At 30.7% G+C, this 21,343-nt stretch overlaps 1 protein-coding gene across 1 annotated transcript in view; it reads right to left on the bottom strand.

Annotated features, from left to right (window-relative positions):
• Positions 1-6,022: 6,022 nt before the first annotated feature.
• The window catches only part of LOC134720615 (conserved oligomeric Golgi complex subunit 4-like), a 33,964-nt gene continuing 18,643 nt past the window's right edge, over positions 6,023-21,343 (bottom strand). Inside the window, exons 20-22 of the mRNA XM_063582972.1 lie at positions 7,676-7,804; positions 6,536-6,627; positions 6,023-6,156 (exon numbers count right to left, since the gene is read on the bottom strand). Of these exons, the coding sequence (XP_063439042.1) occupies positions 6,114-6,156; positions 6,536-6,627; positions 7,676-7,804 (264 nt within the window). The 3' untranslated portion in view covers positions 6,023-6,113. The remainder of the gene's footprint in view (positions 6,157-6,535; positions 6,628-7,675; positions 7,805-21,343) is intronic.

Raw genomic sequence — 21,343 nt, 5'->3', positions numbered from 1 at the left:
TAGTATGGCGTTCATTATCACTGAACTAGTATATATTTGTTTAGGGGCCAGCTGAAGGAAACCTATGGTTGCGGGAATTTCTTGTTACATTTAAGACCTGTTGGTGACCTTCCACTGTTTTTTTTTTCTATGGTCGGGTTGTTGTCTCTTTCATACATTCCCCATTTCCATTCTCAATTTTATGATTCATTTTACAGTGTGTAGGCAAAGGTAATATCTTTGGTTAGCTTGCTTGCTATGTGAATTTTGAAGTCATTATTTGGTTAGGTAAACTACCCTCCTTTAATAAAATTAACAGTACCAATTTTCTTGCACCAGATGCGCATTTCGACAATACATGTCTCTTCAGTGATGCTCGTGGCCAAAATATTTGAAATCAAAAGAGTAAACTAGTCCGCCAGATAACCAATCCATCTGTTGTAGGAAGATAATATACCTCAACTTATGACTTCACGGTTCAGTTAGCAAGCATCTAACCAAAGATATTACCTTTACCTACATACTCAACGCAATTGGCTGTAAAATGAATCATAAAATTGAGAATGGAAATGGGTCAGGTGAGCTAAAAATGATGTACAGTTCAGTAGTTGCTGATAAAAGTGTGACTGAAATTTTAGGGGATGAAAAGATCAGGTTGATAATGAAATGTGGCCCAATATAAATGGGAATAAATCATTCCATTTAGTTGCAAATTATAGTCCATGTCACTATTGTAATGGATTTAAAATTTATTGTGAATATACATTATGCATAACAAGATATTTTACTATAAGAAGTTACTTTTAACAAGAAAGTGTCCATAGTACATGGATGCCTAATCCGCACTATCATTTTCAATGATTAGTGTACTGTGAAAATGGGGTAAAAACTCTAATAAGGTATTAAAATTAGAAAGATCATACCAAAAGCAACATGTGTACATACTAAGTTTCAAGTTTATCAAAAACTACCATGACCAAAAACTTTAACCTAAGCGGGACAGAAGGAAGGACGTATGGAGTTACGGACACACAGACCAGAAAACATAATGCCCATAAATAGGGCATAAAAAAGTGAAATTCCTAGAACTGGTATATCTATTCATTACCATCCTGTATAAATCAACAAAGCTTAGATATTATCAACACTTGAGGCATAAAATTGAAAAAGTGTAGAACTTAATATTTTATTATCCCTCTGAAAGGATTACATTATTTACACTTGCAATGGTCCATAATAAAAGATAACAACAATATCCATTCAAACTTACTGTATACTATAAAATAGAAAATACAAGGTAACAGGTATAGCACTGTATAATAATGACATGGTTATGTAAATATGATAATTTATCACCTAGAATAGACAACAAAATTAACTGTATGATGTCATCCCTTGACGAATAATTACCTTTCAAAATAATATTTTGCTTGAACCAACACATGTGTGATAATCATAACACTTGATATGGTAATTAAACATTGGTTTTAAAAGCAACTAAGTACTTGTTAGGCAAGTCTTTTTGTTGTTTTTTCTGAATTTAAATAGGATAAGTTTTTGTTAATAAATTTCAACATTTTTTTTCAACTATATTCAAACTGTCTGCATTTTTGTGCAGGCCTGGATCATCAAACAGAATAACCATATTAAAACACTATTTAAAAAAAAAAGACAACATTTAAATTGATAACTGATCTTGAGTTTAATTTTGATGTAAAAGTTTAAAAATCTTCGTGGTTTAGAAGTATAAAGCATAAAAACACTGGGTTGATTGACCATGTATTTGTCAATTGATACCTCATTTATATGGCAACATTTATCTTATAATTGTATGAGATGAACCAAACCCTCTCAATGGCTACAAGGATAAACCAGATGCCCTGCAGGGCGTAGCTTTATACGACCGCAGAGGTTGAACCCTGAACGGTTGGGGCAAGTATGGACACAACATTCAAGCTGGATTCCGCTCTAAATTTGGATTGTGATTAAATAGTTGACACAGCGTAGGTTTCTGACACAGAATGAATGTATTCAAATGAACTTAAAATTTTTGTTTTCTCTTAGAGCAATTCACTATGCTGTTGAATATTAATCCTCTCAAAAAAATGTTTGAAGAAATTTTCTTTTTATTTATGAAATTTCAAATGAGAAAAATTGAACCCAATTTTTTAATCACATCCCCCTTTCCCTTATTCCAAAACTAATTTCAATTAAAATATTCTAATGGAGTTTGCAACAATTACTACTCATTTAAATACATCATAAAATATTAAGATGTAAAAAAACTGCTTGTTATCACTGAATGGTAAAGATTATTTAAATTTATCAGTTGGTAGTAAAAAGTGAATATACATTGTATATTGTATATAACAAAGATTTAAGTTGATTCTGGACAAAGAAAGATAACTCCAATTAAAAAAAATTCTTGCAGATATTTCTTGCTTACTATACTGGACAAAGAAAGATAATTCTTAATTAAAAAAAAATTTGCTATTTCACAATATTGTGAAATTAGATATTTCTTGCCATTGCACAATACTGTGCAATTGAAAAGACTTGCTATTGCACAATACTTAATATAATAATTTTAGATCCTGATTTGGACCAACTTGAAAACTGGGCCCATAATAAAAAATCTAAGTACATGTTTGGATTCAGCATATCAAAGAACCCCAAGATTTCAATTTTTGTTAAAATCAAACTAAGTTTAATTTTGGACCCTTTGGACTTTAATGTAGACCAATTTGAAAACAAGACCAAAAATGAGGAATCTACATACACAGTTAGATTTGGCATATCAAAGAACCCCAATTATTCAATTTTTGATGAAATCAAACAATGTTTAATTTTGGACCTCGATTTGGGCCAACTTGAAAACTGGGCCAATAATCAAAAATCTAAGTACATTTTTAGATTCAGCATATCAAAGAACCCGAAGGTTTCAATTTTTGTTAAAATCAAACTAAGTTTAATTTTGGACCCTTTGGACCTTAATGTAGACCAATTTGAATACGAGACCAAAAATTAAGAATCTACTTACACTGTTAGATTCGGCATATTAAAGAACCCCAATTATTCAATTTTGATGAAATCAAACTAAGTTTAATTTTGAACCCTTTGGGCCCCTTTTTCCTTAACTGTTGGGACCAAAACTCCCAAAATTAATACCAACCTTCCTTTCATAGTCAAAAACCTTGTGTTAAAATTTCATAGATTTCTATTTACTTATACTAACGCTATGGTGTGAAAACCAAGAAAAATGCTTATTTGGGTCCCTTTTTGGCCCCTAATTCCTAAACTGTTGGGACCGAAACTCCCAAAATCAATACTAACCTTCCTTTTGTGGTCATAAACATTGTGTTTAAATTTCATTGATTTCTATTTACTTTAACTAAAGTTATTGTGCGAAAACCAAGAATAATGCTTATTTTGGCCCTTTTTTGGCCCCTAATTCCTAAACTGTTGAAACCAAAACTCCCAAAATCAATCCCAACCTTTCTTTTGTGGTCATAAACTTTGTGTCAAAATTTCATAGATTTCTATTAACTTAAACTAAAGTTATAGTGCGAAAACCAAGAAAATGCTTATTTGGGCCCTTTTTGGCCCCTAATTCCTAAAATGTTGGGACCAAAACTCCCAAAATCAATACCAGCCTTCCTTTTATGGTCATAAACCTTGTGTTAAAATTTCATAGATTTCTATTCACTTTTACTAAAGTTAGAGTGCGAAAACTAAAAGTATTCGGACGACGACGACGACGCCAACGTGATAGCAATATACGACGAAATTTTTTTCAAAATTTGCGGTCGTATAAAAATTATCTATGGAGCTTATTGTTTCATGACACGTTTCAAAATTTAAAAAAAACCCTTAATAATTATTTGATAACTTGTCCCTCTCCAAAAGATGTGGGATAGCTATCTTGAATGTTTCTTTCGTCACAGGGTTGGCAAAAACCCGGGTTTTATGAGTATTGCCCAGCCCAGTGGGAAATACTGGGAAAACCCGGGTTTTACTGGGTTTTAGTGGGTAATATTGGGCAATACTGGGGAAAATAAAATACTTGTCTGAATTTTAAAGAGGATTCAGTGATAAACACAAATTTAATACATTTAATAAGATATTTATACCCTATTTTGTTTGTTTAGCATTTGTCTAGATGAGCAAACTGTAAATATAATGCAAAATTATTTTTTTTTCATATAAGTATAACTCCTATTAAGAATTAACAATTACTTGTAAGAAAAATTACATTTAAATAATGTCACTAATTAATTAGTAATTATTCCGATTAGAACACAGATTTGTTTATGTAAGAATAATCAGCCCTTACAATCCTATAAGTTTTATTGGCATGACCCCTTAGGGTGTTTATTTAGCAATATGACTATGACAAATAAAATTAACAAGTCACTTAAACACTGTAATAAAATGTATGTTTCAAGGTTTGGATTATTTAAACAATGTTTGGTAATTAAAAAGGTGTCTTTAAATGTACAAATCTTCTGTTCTGCCTACATATAGAATTTATAGAGAAGAGAATGAAATTGACATTTCAATCTTCTAGAAATGACTGCCAATGGTTATCTGTATAAAAAGTACATATTTAGCTATTATACTATGAAACTGTACCAAGTCTTTACTATTTAGTGTTAAAATAAGCATAGAAAATCATATTGCCCAGTATTGCCCACTTTAACCAATTTCTGGCAGTATTGCCCAGCCCGGGAAAACCCGGGTTTTCCCACCCGGGAATTCCCGGGCGGGTAATACTTTGCCAACCCTGTTTCGTCATGATTGTGGACAATTAATTAATATTTTTCCTTGTCCTAAAAGTAATGAGATCTATTAAGAGAATGTTAAACCTGTAATCATTTTACATTATATATAATTGCACTATAAACACACTATATCACAGAACACATTTCATTTAATGAAAACATTTAATGCATTATATCACTCACACAACACACTTCTCTCAATAATGTAAACAATTAATCATATCCCTCAATCACACATTTTTCTCATTAATGTAAACAATAAATCAATTCCCTTAATCACACACTTCTTTCATTCTTTATACTTTGTTTAACAAAGCAACTAGTGTTTTAGTAATTGGTTTAACTTGTGTATGAAATGAAATATTTGCCACTGGACTTAAGATACCACAAACAATCAATCATACATACACAAAGCAACTCATAATTTATAAAATAATTTGACATAAACTTACAACAAATTGGAAACATAACAATATCTAATATCACTTCAATTGGTATCTCATTCAGTGGATTAACAACCACAAACTATTTATCCACCATGCAAGGGTGCACATTAAGTCAGTACTACATTAATAGTTTGCTTTTCTTGTACAAATTCGATTGTTTCTGACAGAGTGGAGAATAGAGGTAGAAGATACCTAGGGACAATAAAATCATTAGTCAAAGAAAAACCATCAATACCTTGGCCACAAAACACTACAAAGTAAAACTAAAGACTGATCGATAGGACCCCGTAAAAAAAACAAGACAATTTCTTAATAAGACTACAGATTTATAGTTAGTTTTACACTTAGAAATCGTACATAAAATATGATTTTTTTTTTAAAGTAAAAGATTTTTTCTCCATAATACTGCAGACAATCTTTGCTTTTAACTAACTAAACAAATCTCCATTTACAAAACAATGCAATTTTCATAATTTTCTTGCCATAAAAGTGGATTTGGTGCATACATTTCAGAAATGTATACAATACAAGACTATAGAACTGTATGTATTGAAATACTTCAGTAGGAAACTGGATTTCAATGTTATGTTTCATGATTTGCTTTAAAGATCCTGATCATTGCTGATTTTTTTTTCTTTATTGTGTTTCTTGTTGTTTACACTTTATGAATCAACAAAGCTTAATTTTTAACAGCAGAGTAAATACAGATTTATTCCTGATGACAATAATAAATAAATAAATACACTGCATAGATAACCACATTCACATTAAAATTATTTTTTATAACAAAAATCTATATTTATTATAGTATGAAAAAATAAATAATGATATAGCTCCAATTACAATATCGTCCCACAAACATTGTACAATCATAACATCACATTATTAAAACCGTGTCACTAATTTCTCACAACTTTAATTTCTTGATTTCATCACTTCTAAAGTCCACTCTGTAAGTAGAAAAAGATAGTAATGTAACTTCAATGGTAGTAGCAAAGTAAATAATATAACCACAAATCAAATTGTAAAAACACATTTTAAAAAAGTGAAATTTGTCATGAACATGTCAGATAAAAAAAGCAATAAAAGGCTAGTATAATGTTGGGTTTGGGTGTCATGTACACCATTCTCTTATCCTCACCTAGCTAAAGATCACATACAAGTTCCTTTCTGCATTATCTAGTTCAAATTGTAACCTATTTTTTCTCCAAAGGACAATTTCAGATTATATCCATGAATTCAATACTTCATATTGTCTTACAACAATGCAATCAAAATATTGCTGAGTTAAATTCAATTAACAATAATCAAATTATTAAAATTGTTTACCTCAATCCTAAAACATGTCGTACTTCTGTTGGTGTAAGTCTCCATGTTAAGGGTCCAGAGTTGGGTCCCCAATAATCTAATATCTCTGTTACCTGTTATAAAGTTGAATGTAACTTATGAATTAAAGGAGAAGTGGCTAATACGTAATTAAAACTTTAAATCCAGAACTGTAGAACTGTAGCTTTAGGTAATATTCATTTGAACCACTGAGTGTACTATTTATTTACTAATTAGTTCAAACTTATGGTCATATGAATACATAACCATATTATGTGAGTTTTAATAATAACCCTTGGCCTCCAGAAACACATTACTTACACTTAACATATTAGGGTATTATAGCAAAATGCCTTGAGTGTGAAGGTACAGTTAAATCTTGGTTAGCTTGCTTGCTAGCTGAACCGTGAAGTTATTATTAGGTTAGAACTACTATCCTCCTTTAAGAGTAGACTAGTCCAACAGATAACATATCTATCTGTCTATTGGACAAGACTATTCCAAAAGAAGGGTAGTATAGTTAACTTTATGATGACTTCATGGTTCAGCTAACAAGCAAGCAAGCCAAAGATATTACCTTTACCTACATACTCAATGCAGTATGCTTTATGTGTATAATTCACTTCAAATAGATAAAAGAATACAGTATAAACTAGGTTATCTCCCTTTTACCAGAAAAATCTGAACTATTTATGTAATAAGCTTATATATTTTAGATACCTTTACAATGCATTAGATAGGTAACTTCTCAGTAGATTTCATTATTTATTTCATAAATCAATTGTATGAATGAAGCAGTGAGCTGTTATCTTCATGTTAAAATGCTGATGTGATCTTGTTAATGTAAGCAAAATTTATACACTTAAAGTGAAATTTTACTATTACTTCGTCCTTTATTTGGCCTTTTAAACTTTTTTGGATTCGAGCGTCACTGATGAGTCTTTTGTTGATGAAATGCGCATCTGGCTAATATACAGAATTTAGTGCTGGTATCTATGATGATTATATTTACTTGATAAAGTAATCATATTTTACTATGGTACCACTGCAGGTCAATACTTATATTCAATTGTAATGAACCTTAACTCATACGATAAAAAATAAAAACTTTTGAACTGCAGTAACAATCTATATAGTGCTTACCTTTTCCAGATTTAGAATTGTAGCCATTTGTGTAAGTCGTGCAAATTTATCCCTAATGGTCCATGTTGTAACAGTGGAGAGGTATCCAACTAATGCCCGTAACTCTTTATCAAACTGTAAACCACCCAACTGAAATAAAAATAGCAGACATTTTATTAACAGAAAGTAAAAGTTCTTGTGTTGATTACCAGTTCCTGAACACTCAAGAATTTATACTTATAATAGGGATTTTAGTATCATTTTACATTTCATGATATTGAAAAACACAGAAAACAGTCACAAAATTTGGTCGGGTTGTTGTATAATTCGTATAATCATCATTTTTTTTTTCAATTGGTCAGTGTTGTTGTGAATATATGGCAGGTAATTAAAGTTCCTGTTTTCAAGCCGAAGTTTAACGATTGTCAACCGTTTGTCAACAATCAACAAACAAAGCATGGATATTAACTGTGTTTAACATGTACAATCAAATAATAGTTTAATCTAAGGACACACATGCATATTGCGATCACTGGATTTTTACGAGATGGGTCACACTGAGGTAACGTTGCATACAGAAAATATGTCGTGAAATTGCTTCCTGGAAGGAAGGAAGCAATTAAAATAAAGTAAACTTCTTCTAATTACAGAATTTTCTTCGGAAAAAAGTATATGTACATAAGTTTTATAATGAAAACTATTCAGTGAGTTAAAAAATATCATATGTATAATTTTTTTTAATTTGAGGTTCCTTATGACTTTAAAAGTCTTGTTGACAAACTTTACAAATCTTTACACTGATAAACAATCAACAAATAATCATGGAGAACAAGCAAGATGATACAGCAATGTGTATTGGTTGTTCTTTTTTTTTTTTTTTTTAAATATTTTCCAACCATTCCCATTTAAATTTATTTTTGTCTAACATCTGCTGTCTTCATTGAAGTTAATACAACAAACCTTACAATGAATATAAAAACAAAGAATTTTAAATGCTGTTTATAGTCCTGTCTTATAAGTAAACTTACTCTATTAAATGCTGTTTATAGTCCTGTCTTATAAGTAAACTTACTCTATTAAATGCTGTTTATAGTCCTGCCTTATTAGTAAACTTACTCTTTTAAATGCTGTTTATAGTCCTGCCTTATAAGTACACTTACTCTATTAAATGCTGTTTATAGTCCTGTCTTATTAGTAAACTTACTCTATTAAATGCTGTTTATAGTCCTGCCTTATTAGTAAACTTACTCTATTAAATGCTGTTTATAGTCCTGCCTTATTAGTAAACTTACTCTATTAAATGCTGTTTATAGTCCTGCCTTATTAGTAAACTTACTCTATTAAATGCTGTTTATAGTCCTGTCTTATAAGTACACTTACTCTATTAAATGCTGTTTATAGTCCTGTCTTATAAGTACACTTACTCTATTAAATGCTGTTTATAGTCCTGTCTTATAAGTACACTTACTCTATTAAATGCTGTTTATAGTCCTGTCTTATAAGTACACTTACTCTATTAAATGCTGTTTATAGTTCTGTCTTATAAGTAAACTTACTCTATTAAATGCTGTTTATAGTCCTGTCTTATAAGTAAACTTACTCTTTTAAATGCTGTTTATAGTCCTGTCTTATAAGTAAACTTACTCTATTAAATGCTGTTTATAGTCCAGTCTTATAAGTAAACTTACTCTTTTAAATGCTGTTTATAGTCCTGCCTTATAAGTAAACTTACTCTTTTAAATGCTGTTTATAGTCCTGTCTTATAAGTAAACTTACTCTATTAAATGCTGTTTATAGTCCTGCCTTATAAGTAAACTTACTCTTTTAAATGCTGTTTATAGTCCTGCCTTATTAGTAAACTTACTCTATTAAATGCTGTTTATAGTCCTGCCTTATTAGTAAACTTACTCTATTAAATGCTGTTTATAGTCCTGCCTTATTAGTAAACTTACTCTATTAAATGCTGTTTATAGTCCTGCCTTATTAGTAAACTTACTCTATTAAATGCTGTTTATAGTCCTGCCTTATTAGTAAACTTACTCTTTTAAATGCTGTTTATAGTCCTGCCTTATAAGTAAACTTACTCTTTTAAATGCTGTTTATAGTCCTGTCTTATAAGTAAACTTACTCTATTAAATGCTGTTTATAGTCCTGCCTTATAAGTAAACTTACTCTTTTAAATGCTGTTTATAGTCCTGCCTTATTAGTAAACTTACTCTATTAAATGCTGTTTATAGTCCTGCCTTATTAGTAAACTTACTCTATTAAATGCTGTTTATAGTCCTGCCTTATTAGTAAACTTACTCTATTAAATGCTGTTTATAGTTCTGCCTTATTAGTAAACTTACTCTATTAAATGCTGTTTATAGTCCTGTCTTATTAGTAAACTTACTCTATTAAATGCTGTTTATAGTCCTGCCTTATTAGTAAACTTACTCTATTAAATGCTGTTTATAGTCCTGCCTTATTAGTAAACTTACTCTATTAAATGCTGTTTATAGTCCTGCCTTATTAGTAAACTTACTCTATTAAATGCTGTTTATAGTCCTGCCTTATTAGTAAACTTACTCTATTAAATGCTGTTTATAGTCCTGCCTTATTAGTAAACTTACTCTTTTAAATGCTGTTTATAGTCCTGCCTTATAAGTAAACTTACTCTTTTAAATGCTGTTTATAGTCCTGTCTTATAAGTAAACTTACTCTATTAAATGCTGTTTATAGTCCTGCCTTATAAGTAAACTTACTCTTTTAAATGCTGTTTATAGTCCTGCCTTATTAGTAAACTTACTCTATTAAATGCTGTTTATAGTCCTGCCTTATTAGTAAACTTACTCTATTAAATGCTGTTTATAGTCCTGCCTTATTAGTAAACTTACTCTATTAAATGCTGTTTATAGTCCTGCCTTATTAGTAAACTTACTCTATTAAATGCTGTTTATAGTCCTGTCTTATTAGTAAACTTACTCTATTAAATGCTGTTTATAGTCCTGCCTTATTAGTAAACTTACTCTATTAAATGCTGTTTATAGTCCTGCCTTATTAGTAAACTTACTCTATTAAATGCTGTTTATAGTCCTGCCTTATTAGTAAACTTACTCTATTAAATGCTGTTTATAGTCCTGCCTTATTAGTAAACTTACTCTATTAAATGCTGTTTATAGTCCTGCCTTATTAGTAAACTTACTCTATTAAATGCTGTTTATAGTCCTGCCTTATTAGTAAACTTACTCTATTAAATGCTGTTTATAGTCCTGCCTTATTAGTAAACTTACTCTATTAAATGCTGTTTATAGTCCTGCCTTATTAGTAAACTTACTCTATTAAATGCTGTTTATAGTCCTGCCTTATTAGTAAACTTACTCTATTAAATGCTGTTTATAGTCCTGCCTTATTAGTAAACTTACTCTATTAAATGCTGTTTATAGTCCTGCCTTATTAGTAAACTTACTCTATTAAATGCTGTTTGTAGTCCTGCCTTATTAGTAAACTTACTCTATTAAATGCTGTTTATAGTCCTGTCTTATTAGTAAACTTACTCTATTAAATGCTGTTTATAGTCCTGCCTTATTAGTAAACTTACTCTATTAAATGCTGTTTATAGTCCTGCCTTATTAGTAAACTTACTCTATTAAATGCTGTTTATAGTCCAGTCTTATAAGTAAACTTACTCTATTAAATGCTGTTTATAGTCCAGTCTTATAAGTAAACTTACTCTTTTAAATGCTGTTTATAGTCCTGCCTCTTTTAAATGCTGTTTATAGTCCTGCCTTATTAGTAAACTTACTCTATTAAATGCTGTTTATAGTCCTGCCTTATTAGTAAACTTACTCTATTAAATGCTGTTTATAGTCCTGTCTTATAAGTAAACTTACTCTATTAAATGCTGTTTATAGTCCTGTCTTATTAGTAAACTTACTCTATTAAATGCTGTTTATAGTCCTGTCTTATTAGTAAACTTACTCTATTAAATGCTGTTTATAGTCCTGCCTTATTAGTAAACTTACTCTATTAAATGCTGTTTATAGTCCTGCCTTATTAGTAAACTTACTCTATTAAATGCTGTTTATAGTCCAGTCTTATAAGTAAACTTACTCTTTTAAATGCTGTTTATAGTCCAGTCTTATAAGTAAACTTACTCTTTTAAATGCTGTTTATAGTCCAGCCTTATAAGTAAACTTACTCTATTAAATGCTGTTTATAGTCCTGCCTTATAAGTAAACTTACTCTTTTAAATGCTGTTTATAGTCCTGCCTTATTAGTAAACTTACTCTATTAAATGCTGTTTATAGTCCTGCCTTATTAGTAAACTTACTCTATTAAATGCTGTTTATAGTCCTGCCTTATTAGTAAACTTACTCTATTAAATGCTGTTTATAGTCCTGTCTTATTAGTAAACTTACTCTATTAAATGCTGTTTATAGTCCTGCCTTATTAGTAAACTTACTCTATTAAATGCTGTTTATAGTCCTGCCTTATTAGTAAACTTACTCTATTAAATGCTGTTTATAGTCCTGCCTTATTAGTAAACTTACTCTATAAAATGCTGTTTATAGTCCTGTCTTATTAGTAAACTTACTCTATTAAATGCTGTTTATAGTCCTGCCTTATTAGTAAACTTACTCTATTAAATGCTGTTTATAGTCCTGCCTTATTAGTAAACTTACTCTATTAAATGCTGTTTATAGCATACCTGTCAACCTCTGAAAATGAAAAGTCAGGTCATGACCTGCATTGAGAAAAAAAATCTCAGGTCATAACGCGTACGACATTTTGCGGGCTCAATTGAAGATCAAAAATATGTTTACATATAATTTATATAGTCAATATGTATATAAAACAGTTAGAACAGACTATTGTTATATTCCATAGTAGCAGACTTGGCATTCTTTAAAAGAACTGCACTTGGTTTCAGTTCATAGCAATGCAAATGTGTATTCATTTTACAAGAAAGAAGAGCACACAGTGTATCCTTATTAAGATCAGCCCTAAACTCTGTAGCTATTTTCTTTACTAAAGAAAATGTCCTCTCACTGTCTGCATTGCTGTTTGGCAAAACCAGTAATGTTTTAGCAAGTTTTGACAAAACAAAAAATCTTGGCTTGTTTAGAAAAATGTCATGCAACTTGGACATTTCTCCCCAAAATGTACCAATGTCAGTTTCAGGGGAAGTGCAAAGTGGAAGTTCATCTAATGGAGTCAACTGATAGTCACTGAACTCATCTTGTAGCTTGTTGAAAATATCGTTACGTAGCTCAGGTAAACAAGTCCTACATTTTGACTTTTGGTTACATTGAAAAAGACCGATAAAACCGAAGGTCGTATTACTTCTAAATACCGGAAACAATTCCGGTCAGAAATCCGGGTGAAACGGGTAATGTTAGAAATTCCCGGGACCCGCCGGGTAAAGAAAAACCCCCGGGTGAGAGGTGAAAATAACGGGTGTCACCCGCAAAAAACGGGTGAGTTGACAGGTATGGTTTATAGTCCTGTCTTATTAGTAAACTTACTCTATTAAATGCTGTTTATAGTCCTGCCTTATTAGTAAACTTACTCTATTAAATGCTGTTTATAGTCCTGCCTTATTAGTAAACTTACTCTATTAAATGCTGTTTATAGTCCTGCCTTATTAGTAAACTTACTCTATTAAATGCTGTTTATAGTCCTGCCTTATTAGTAAACTTACTATATTAAATGCTGTTTATAGTCCTGCCTTATTAGTAAACTTACTCTATTAAATGCTGTTTATAGTCCTGTCTTATTAGTAAACTTACTCTATTAAATGCTGTTTATAGTCCTGCCTTATTAGTAAACTTACTCTATTAAATGCTGTTTATAGTCCTGCCTTATTAGTAAACTTACTCTATTAAATGCTGTTTATAGTCCAGTCTTATAAGTAAACTTACTCTATTAAATGCTGTTTATAGTCCAGTCTTATAAGTAAACTTACTCTTTTAAATGCTGTTTATAGTCCTGCCTCTTTTAAATGCTGTTTATAGTCCTGCCTTATTAGTAAACTTACTCTATTAAATGCTGTTTATAGTCCTGCCTTATTAGTAAACTTACTCTATTAAATGCTGTTTATAGTCCTGCCTTATTAGTAAACTTACTCTATTAAATGCTGTTTATAGTCCAGTCTTATAAGTAAACTTACTCTTTTAAATGCTGTTTATAGTCCTGCCTCTTTTAAATGCTGTTTATAGTCCTGCCTTATTAGTAAACTTACTCTATTAAATGCTGTTTATAGTCCTGCCTTATTAGTAAACTTACTCTATTAAATGCTGTTTATAGTCCTGTCTTATAAGTAAACTTACTCTATTAAATGCTGTTTATAGTCCTGTCTTATTAGTAAACTTACTCTATTAAATGCTGTTTATAGTCCTGTCTTATTAGTAAACTTACTCTATTAAATGCTGTTTATAGTCCTGCCTTATTAGTAAACTTACTCTATTAAATGCTGTTTATAGTCCTGCCTTATTAGTAAACTTACTCTATTAAATGCTGTTTATAGTCCAGTCTTATAAGTAAACTTACTCTTTTAAATGCTGTTTATAGTCCAGTCTTATAAGTAAACTTACTCTTTTAAATGCTGTTTATAGTCCTGCCTCTTTTAAATGCTGTTTATAGTCCTGCCTTATTAGTAAACTTACTCTATTAAATGCTGTTTATAGTCCTGCCTTATTAGTAAACTTACTCTATTAAATGCTGTTTATAGTCCTGCCTTATTAGTAAACTTACTCTATAAAATGCTGTTTATAGTCCTGTCTTATTAGTAAACTTACTCTATTAAATGCTGTTTATAGTCCTGCCTTATTAGTAAACTTACTCTATTAAATGCTGTTTATAGTCCTGCCTTATTAGTAAACTTACTCTATTAAATGCTGTTTATAGCATACCTGTCAACCTCTGAAAATGAAAAGTCAGGTCATGACCTGCATTGAGAAATCAAAGAGCAGAATGCTCTGAGGGATACGATTGCCATAGTTTTCATTGACACATGTATAGCAGTTCTGCCAAATTTTCATTAAACAAATGCATGAGATTTGGCCAAAATTCAAAAGATCAAAGAGGAAAGAAATAGATCCAAGAATACTGTTGCAAAAAAAGCATGAACATGCGCGAGTCTCAAGCATTTTTGGCCAGTAACCCTGGTACAGCTGGATAGTATTATTCTCTAAACTAATTCAACTGCACATGCAAAATGTAACAATCTGAATAGTCACTCAACTTAAAGAATAGCCAATCCCCGTTACAAGTGTATGAGCCATGTACTTATTGTGTTTTATCGAATTATAGTTATCCTGTACCATTGTAAACTCGTACCGTTAAAAAAAAACTTGTACCAATGCAAACTCGTACCATTGCTAACTCGTACCAACTTATTTAAATGCATTCAAAAGGTGTTAAATGATGAATATACATGATATACGTTACTTTCACACAATACCTCTTAAGTCTGTAAAATGTATATAATTTGAAAGTACAATGACCAATTTGTAGCTTATGTTCCTTGTATATTGGATAGAAAATACTGTGGCAGATGTAGATAATTAAGGTATATACAGTTTCACCCGAAGAAAAATTTTCATGAATAATTAAATCTTAGCAGTTAGTCAAAATGATTGCAAAAATTATTTTTACTGTCTATAAATAAATGTAACAATGAAATTTAACTGATTCCTGTTAAGGGGGTCCGCATTTTCCCCGCAAAAAAAGCACATGGCTTTCAACAATTGCAAACATAGCATTCAATTTGTGATCATGGATTACAGCTTTAATTAACTTAAATTGGATATATACATATTCAACATGTTCAATTTTAATAAGGTACAGTTAAAGCAATGTTTTAACTTTCCTCTGGATTAAGTTCTACAGTGGCGGATCCAGAACTTTTCCTAAGGGGGAGCCCGCTGACTGACCTAAGAGGGGGCCCGCTCCAGTCATGCTTCAATGATTCCCTTTATTATCAACCAAATTTTTTCCACAAAAAAAGGGGGGGCTGGATCCGCCTATGTTCTAGTTTGAAAGATCAGTTAAAACATTAATGCTTTAAAACATTCTTTATTTTTGTCTAAGTTTTCATTTAACTCCTGTGTAAATTTCAAGTAATTCAACTTTATTTCTATTAAGTTTACAAACAGAAACCCATAAAACATCATATTTTTTATATATTTTTCTGAATGTTACGACTTCCCAGTAGTACAAGTTAACTTGCTTCCGTATCTTATCACCGTAATTCTAGGAGGAACCCTAAACTGGCCCCCTATTGTGTTCACTTATCGCTACACTGACCTTCGGTGCGAAGCTATATATAGAACGGCGGACCAGTTTAGGAGGAACCCCATTTCTTACTCTTTAATTATTGAAGTTCCTTTGGGTCAGAGGGCATGACTCCTTTCCGTACACACTCCTCTGTTTACATTGAGATCGTTCTTATATAATACGACGTTTACCGGCATTAACGAGTTAATTCTTCTTGACGAATACTACGAAAAGGGAGACAACTCGAAACGATAACATGGAAGATTCCATTTCTGCTGAAGGGGTGTTATAGGTAATTTTCACGATGAAACATAATTTAAATTATGCATGTGATTTAAAATTATGCAACAACAATAGCCCTCCATATGCAGACAGACATAGAAAGAATCCCATGAGTTTCAAATTAATCAATGAAGCGGGGAATCACTCAATCTGATACCCCTTGAAATCAGGAAAACTACACGCATGAGGGGTCTCACTAATTAGCGACAAAAAGCGTCAAGAAGCGACAAGAAGAAAAATAATAAGTGACAAAAAGCAACAAGAAGCTATTTAGCGACAAGAATACATTTTGTTATCACATACATTAAAATATTTTTTAGGATTATATTGAAAGATGAAGAAATAAAAAAAATTCGATGAAGAGATTGTGTACTTTTTATTATCATATTGATAGATGTAGAAATTAAACATGTGTAAGAGCAAAGGAAATGAAAACGCTATAAAATGAAAATAAAAACAAAGATTTGTGTCACCTTCTTTTTGAAGGATTTAATAAAACAAAAACATGAAATATTATTTCCTTCCTAACTGTACAATTAATTTTTCCTGATAGGACCAACATTAGCTGTGGCTTCACTCTAAGGTAATACACAATTAAGAGCAACAAATGAGATTAACTAGGTGCATGTCCTTTGTTTTATTGCAACAATAACATCCATTAACACCTTCATCAATTACACGCACCAGAATATAAAATTATTGTACCGAATAGTGAACACCTGTTGAAAACTCAAGATTGTCATCAGTTTCCTTTAATCTTCAATCTATATGCATAAACATGATAAATATCGTTAAATGAGACAATACACTAAATAAAATGATGAAAAATATTCACATTTTAATTATGTTTTCCTCTTGTTTGATTTCAGTTCTTAATTTGTATTTCACAATTTGTGTATGTATTTTCTGGACAATTATGCACAAATAATGCATTTTGCAAGTTAATTATATATTGTACAAAAATGGTTTTAAAAACAAATAAAAAGACAAAATATACTTCCTGTGATACCTTATAAAATATCATGTAAATAAATGTAGCAATTGAATTAGATTTACAAGTTTCATTTTTCCCCCTATCAAAATTAACTTTCCTGTCGTTGAAATTGTTTTCTTTAGCATATTTTTTTAATATTTATTTCGAATAAGTAATATAATTAAAAAAAATGTTTTCTTGTCGCTAAATAGTTTCTTGTTGCTAATATTATTCTTCTTGTCGCTTCTTGACGCTTTTTGTCTCTACAATTCTTTTTGTCTCTAATTAGTGAGACCACGCATGGACATTAATACATAAACAAACCGCGACTTGCGATTTGGAACAAGAACGTTTATTAAATGATATGATGAATGGTTCTCCATTTCTTTATGAGAGTACAGTATCAAATATCAGTTTCATAACGGTAAAATATAGAAATACTCCACTTCAGTTCTTGTGACAGAAATAGAATTATCGATCGGCTTTCAGAGAACTCTCGCAAGTTATCAAAATTTGGGAATTCCCTCTGACGTGTTTCTAAATTTATAAAAACACTAAATATAAATACTGTTTAATTCTGATTTTCCGTATTGTTAAAAACACGCATATAAGTCAAGGAAAATATCACACATGAAGATTATGAGTAAAACATTACAGGAAAGTTGTGTATGTTCAATTGTTTTGCTTGTTTTTACCTTTTAAAGCAAGACAATCATAAGAATCTGAGATGTTGCCGAATGTTTAGAATAAAACGAATGACGTGAGGGAGTGTGTCATAGGGTCAATGGTAAAAGTCTACAGATTGCTTGACAGCAATCGTATCCCAAAAAAATCTCAGGTCATAACGCGTACGACATTTTGCGGGCTCAATTGAAGATCAAAAATATGTTTACATATAATTTATATAGTCAATATGTATATAAAACAGTTAGAACAGACTATTGTTATATTCCATAGTAGCAGACTTGGCATTCTTTAAAAGAACTGCACTTGGTTTCAGTTCATAGCAATGCAAATGTGTATTCATTTTACAAGAAAGAAGAGCACACAGTGTATCCTTATTAAGATCAGCCCTAAACTCTGTAGCTATTTTCTTTACTAAAGAAAATGCCCTCTCACTGTCTGCATTGCTGTTTGGCAAAACCAGTAATGTTTTAGCAAGTTTTGACAAAACAAAAAATCTTGGCTTGTTTAGAAAAATGTCATGCAACTTGGACATTTCTCCCCAAAATGTACCAATGTCAGTTTCAGGGGAAGTGCAAAGTGGAAGTTCATCTAATGGAGTCAACTGATAGTCACTGAACTCATCTTGTAGCTTGTTGAAAATATCGTTACGTAGCTCAGGTAAACAAGTCCTACATTTTGACTTTTGGTTACATTGAAAAAGACCGATAAAACCGAAGGTCGTATTACTTCTAAATACCGGAAACAATTCCGGTCAGAAATCCGGGTGAAACGGGTAATGTTAGAAATTCCCGGGACCCGCCGGGTAAAGAAAAACCCCCGGGTGAGAGGTGAAAATAACGGGTGTCACCCGCAAAAAACGGGTGAGTTGACAGGTATGGTTTATAGTCCTGTCTTATTAGTAAACTTACTCTATTAAATGCTGTTTATAGTCCTGCCTTATTAGTAAACTTACTCTATTAAATGCTGTTTATAGTCCTGCCTTATTAGTAAACTTACTCTATTAAATGCTGTTTATAGTCCTGCCTTATTAGTAAACTTACTCTATTAAATGCTGTTTATAGTCCTGCCTTATTAGTAAACTTACTATATTAAATGCTGTTTATAGTCCTGCCTTATTAGTAAACTTACTCTATTAAATGCTGTTTATAGTCCTGCCTTATTAGTAAACTTACTCTATTAAATGCTGTTTATAGTCCTGCCTTATTAGTAAACTTACTCTATTAAATGCTGTTTATAGTCCTGTCTTATTAGTAAACTTACTCTATTAAATGCTGTTTATAGTCCTGCCTTATTAGTAAACTTACTCTATTAAATGCTGTTTATAGTCCTGCCTTATTAGTAAACTTACTCTATTAAATGCTGTTTATAGTCCAGTCTTATAAGTAAACTTACTCTATTAAATGCTGTTTATAGTCCAGTCTTATAAGTAAACTTACTCTTTTAAATGCTGTTTATAGTCCTGCCTCTTTTAAATGCTGTTTATAGTCCTGCCTTATTAGTAAACTTACTCTATTAAATGCTGTTTATAGTCCTGCCTTATTAGTAAACTTACTCTATTAAATGCTGTTTATAGTCCTGCCTTATTAGTAAACTTACTCTATTAAATGCTGTTTATAGTCCTGTCTTATAAGTAAACTTACTCTATTAAATGCTGTTTATAGTCCTGTCTTATAAGTACACTTACTCTATTAAATGCTGTTTATAGTCCTGTCTTATAAGTAAACTTACTCTTTTAAATGCTGTTTATAGTCCTGTCTTATAAGTAAACTTACTCTATTAAATGCTGTTTATAGTCCAGTCTTATAAGTAAACTTACTCTTTTAAATGCTGTTTATAGTCCTGCCTTATAAGTAAACTTACTCTTTTAAATGCTGTTTATAGTCCTGTCTTATAAGTAAACTTACTCTATTAAATGCTGTTTATAGTCCTGCCTTATAAGTAAACTTACTCTTTTAAATGCTGTTTATAGTCCTGCCTTATTAGTAAACTTACTCTATTAAATGCTGTTTATAGTCCTGCCTTATTAGTAAACTTACTCTATTAAATGCTGTTGATAGTCCTGCCTTATTAGTAAACTTACTCTATTAAATGCTGTTTATAGTTCTGCCTTATTAGTAAACTTACTCTATTAAATGCTGTTTATAGTCCTGTCTTATTAGTAAACTTACTCTATTAAATGCTGTTTATAGTCCTGCCTTATTAGTAAACTTACTCTATTAAATGCTGTTTATAGTCCTGCCTTATTATTAAACTTACTCTATTAAATGCTGTTTATAGTCCTGTCTTATTAGTAAACTTACTCTATTAAATGCTGTTTATAGTCCTGTCTTATTAGTAAACTTACTCTATTAAATGCTGTTTATAGTCCTGCCTTATTAGTAAACTTACTCTATTAAATGCTGTTTATAGTCCTGCCTTATTAGTAAACTTACTCTATTAAATGCTGTTTATAGTCCTGCCTTATTAGTAAACTTACTCTATTAAATGCTGTTTATAGTCCTGTCTTATAAGTAAACTTACTCTATTAAATGCTGTTTATAGTCCTGTCTTATAAGTACACTTACTCTATTAAATGCTGTTTATAGTCCTGTCTTATAAGTAAACTTACTCTTTTAAATGCTGTTTATAGTCCTGTCTTATAAGTAAACTTACTCTATTAAATGCTGTTTATAGTCCAGTCTTATAAGTAAACTTACTCTTTTAAATGCTGTTTATAGTCCTGCCTTATAAGTAAACTTACTCTTTTAAATGCTGTTTATAGTCCTGTCTTATAAGTAAACTTACTCTATTAAATGCTGTTTATAGTCCTGCCTTATAAGTAAACTTACTCTTTTAAATGCTGTTTATAGTCCTGCCTTATTAGTAAACTTACTCTATTAAATGCTGTTTATAGTCCTGCCTTATTAGTAAACTTACTCTATTAAATGCTGTTGATAGTCCTGCCTTATTAGTAAACTTACTCTATTAAATGCTGTTTATAGTTCTGCCTTATTAGTAAACTTACTCTATTAAATGCTGTTTATAGTCCTGTCTTATTAGTAAACTTACTCTATTAAATGCTGTTTATAGTCCTGCCTTATTAGTAAACTTACTCTATTAAATGCTGTTTATAGTCCTGCCTTATTAGTAAACTTACTCTATTAAATGCTGTTTATAGTCCTGTCTTATTAGTAAACTTACTCTATTAAATGCTGTTTATAGTCCTGTCTTATTAGTAAACTTACTCTATTAAATGCTGTTTATAGTCCTGCCTTATTAGTAAACTTACTCTATTAAATGCTGTTTATAGTCCTGCCTTATTAGTAAACTTACTCTATTAAATGCTGTTTATAGTCCTGCCTTATTAGTAAACTTACTCTATTAAATGCTGTTTATAGTCCTGCCTTATTAGTAAACTTACTATATTAAATGCTGTTTATAGTCCTGCCTTATTAGTAAACTTACTCTATTAAATGCTGTTTATAGTCCTGCCTTATTAGTAAACTTAC

Source organism: Mytilus trossulus, chromosome 6 (assembly GCF_036588685.1).
Source record: "Mytilus trossulus isolate FHL-02 chromosome 6, PNRI_Mtr1.1.1.hap1, whole genome shotgun sequence".
In the NCBI taxonomy this organism is placed as follows: domain Eukaryota; kingdom Metazoa; phylum Mollusca; class Bivalvia; order Mytilida; family Mytilidae; genus Mytilus; species Mytilus trossulus.
Note: the sequence above shows the minus strand (reverse complement) of the source record. Positions and strands in the feature narration are given on the sequence as shown.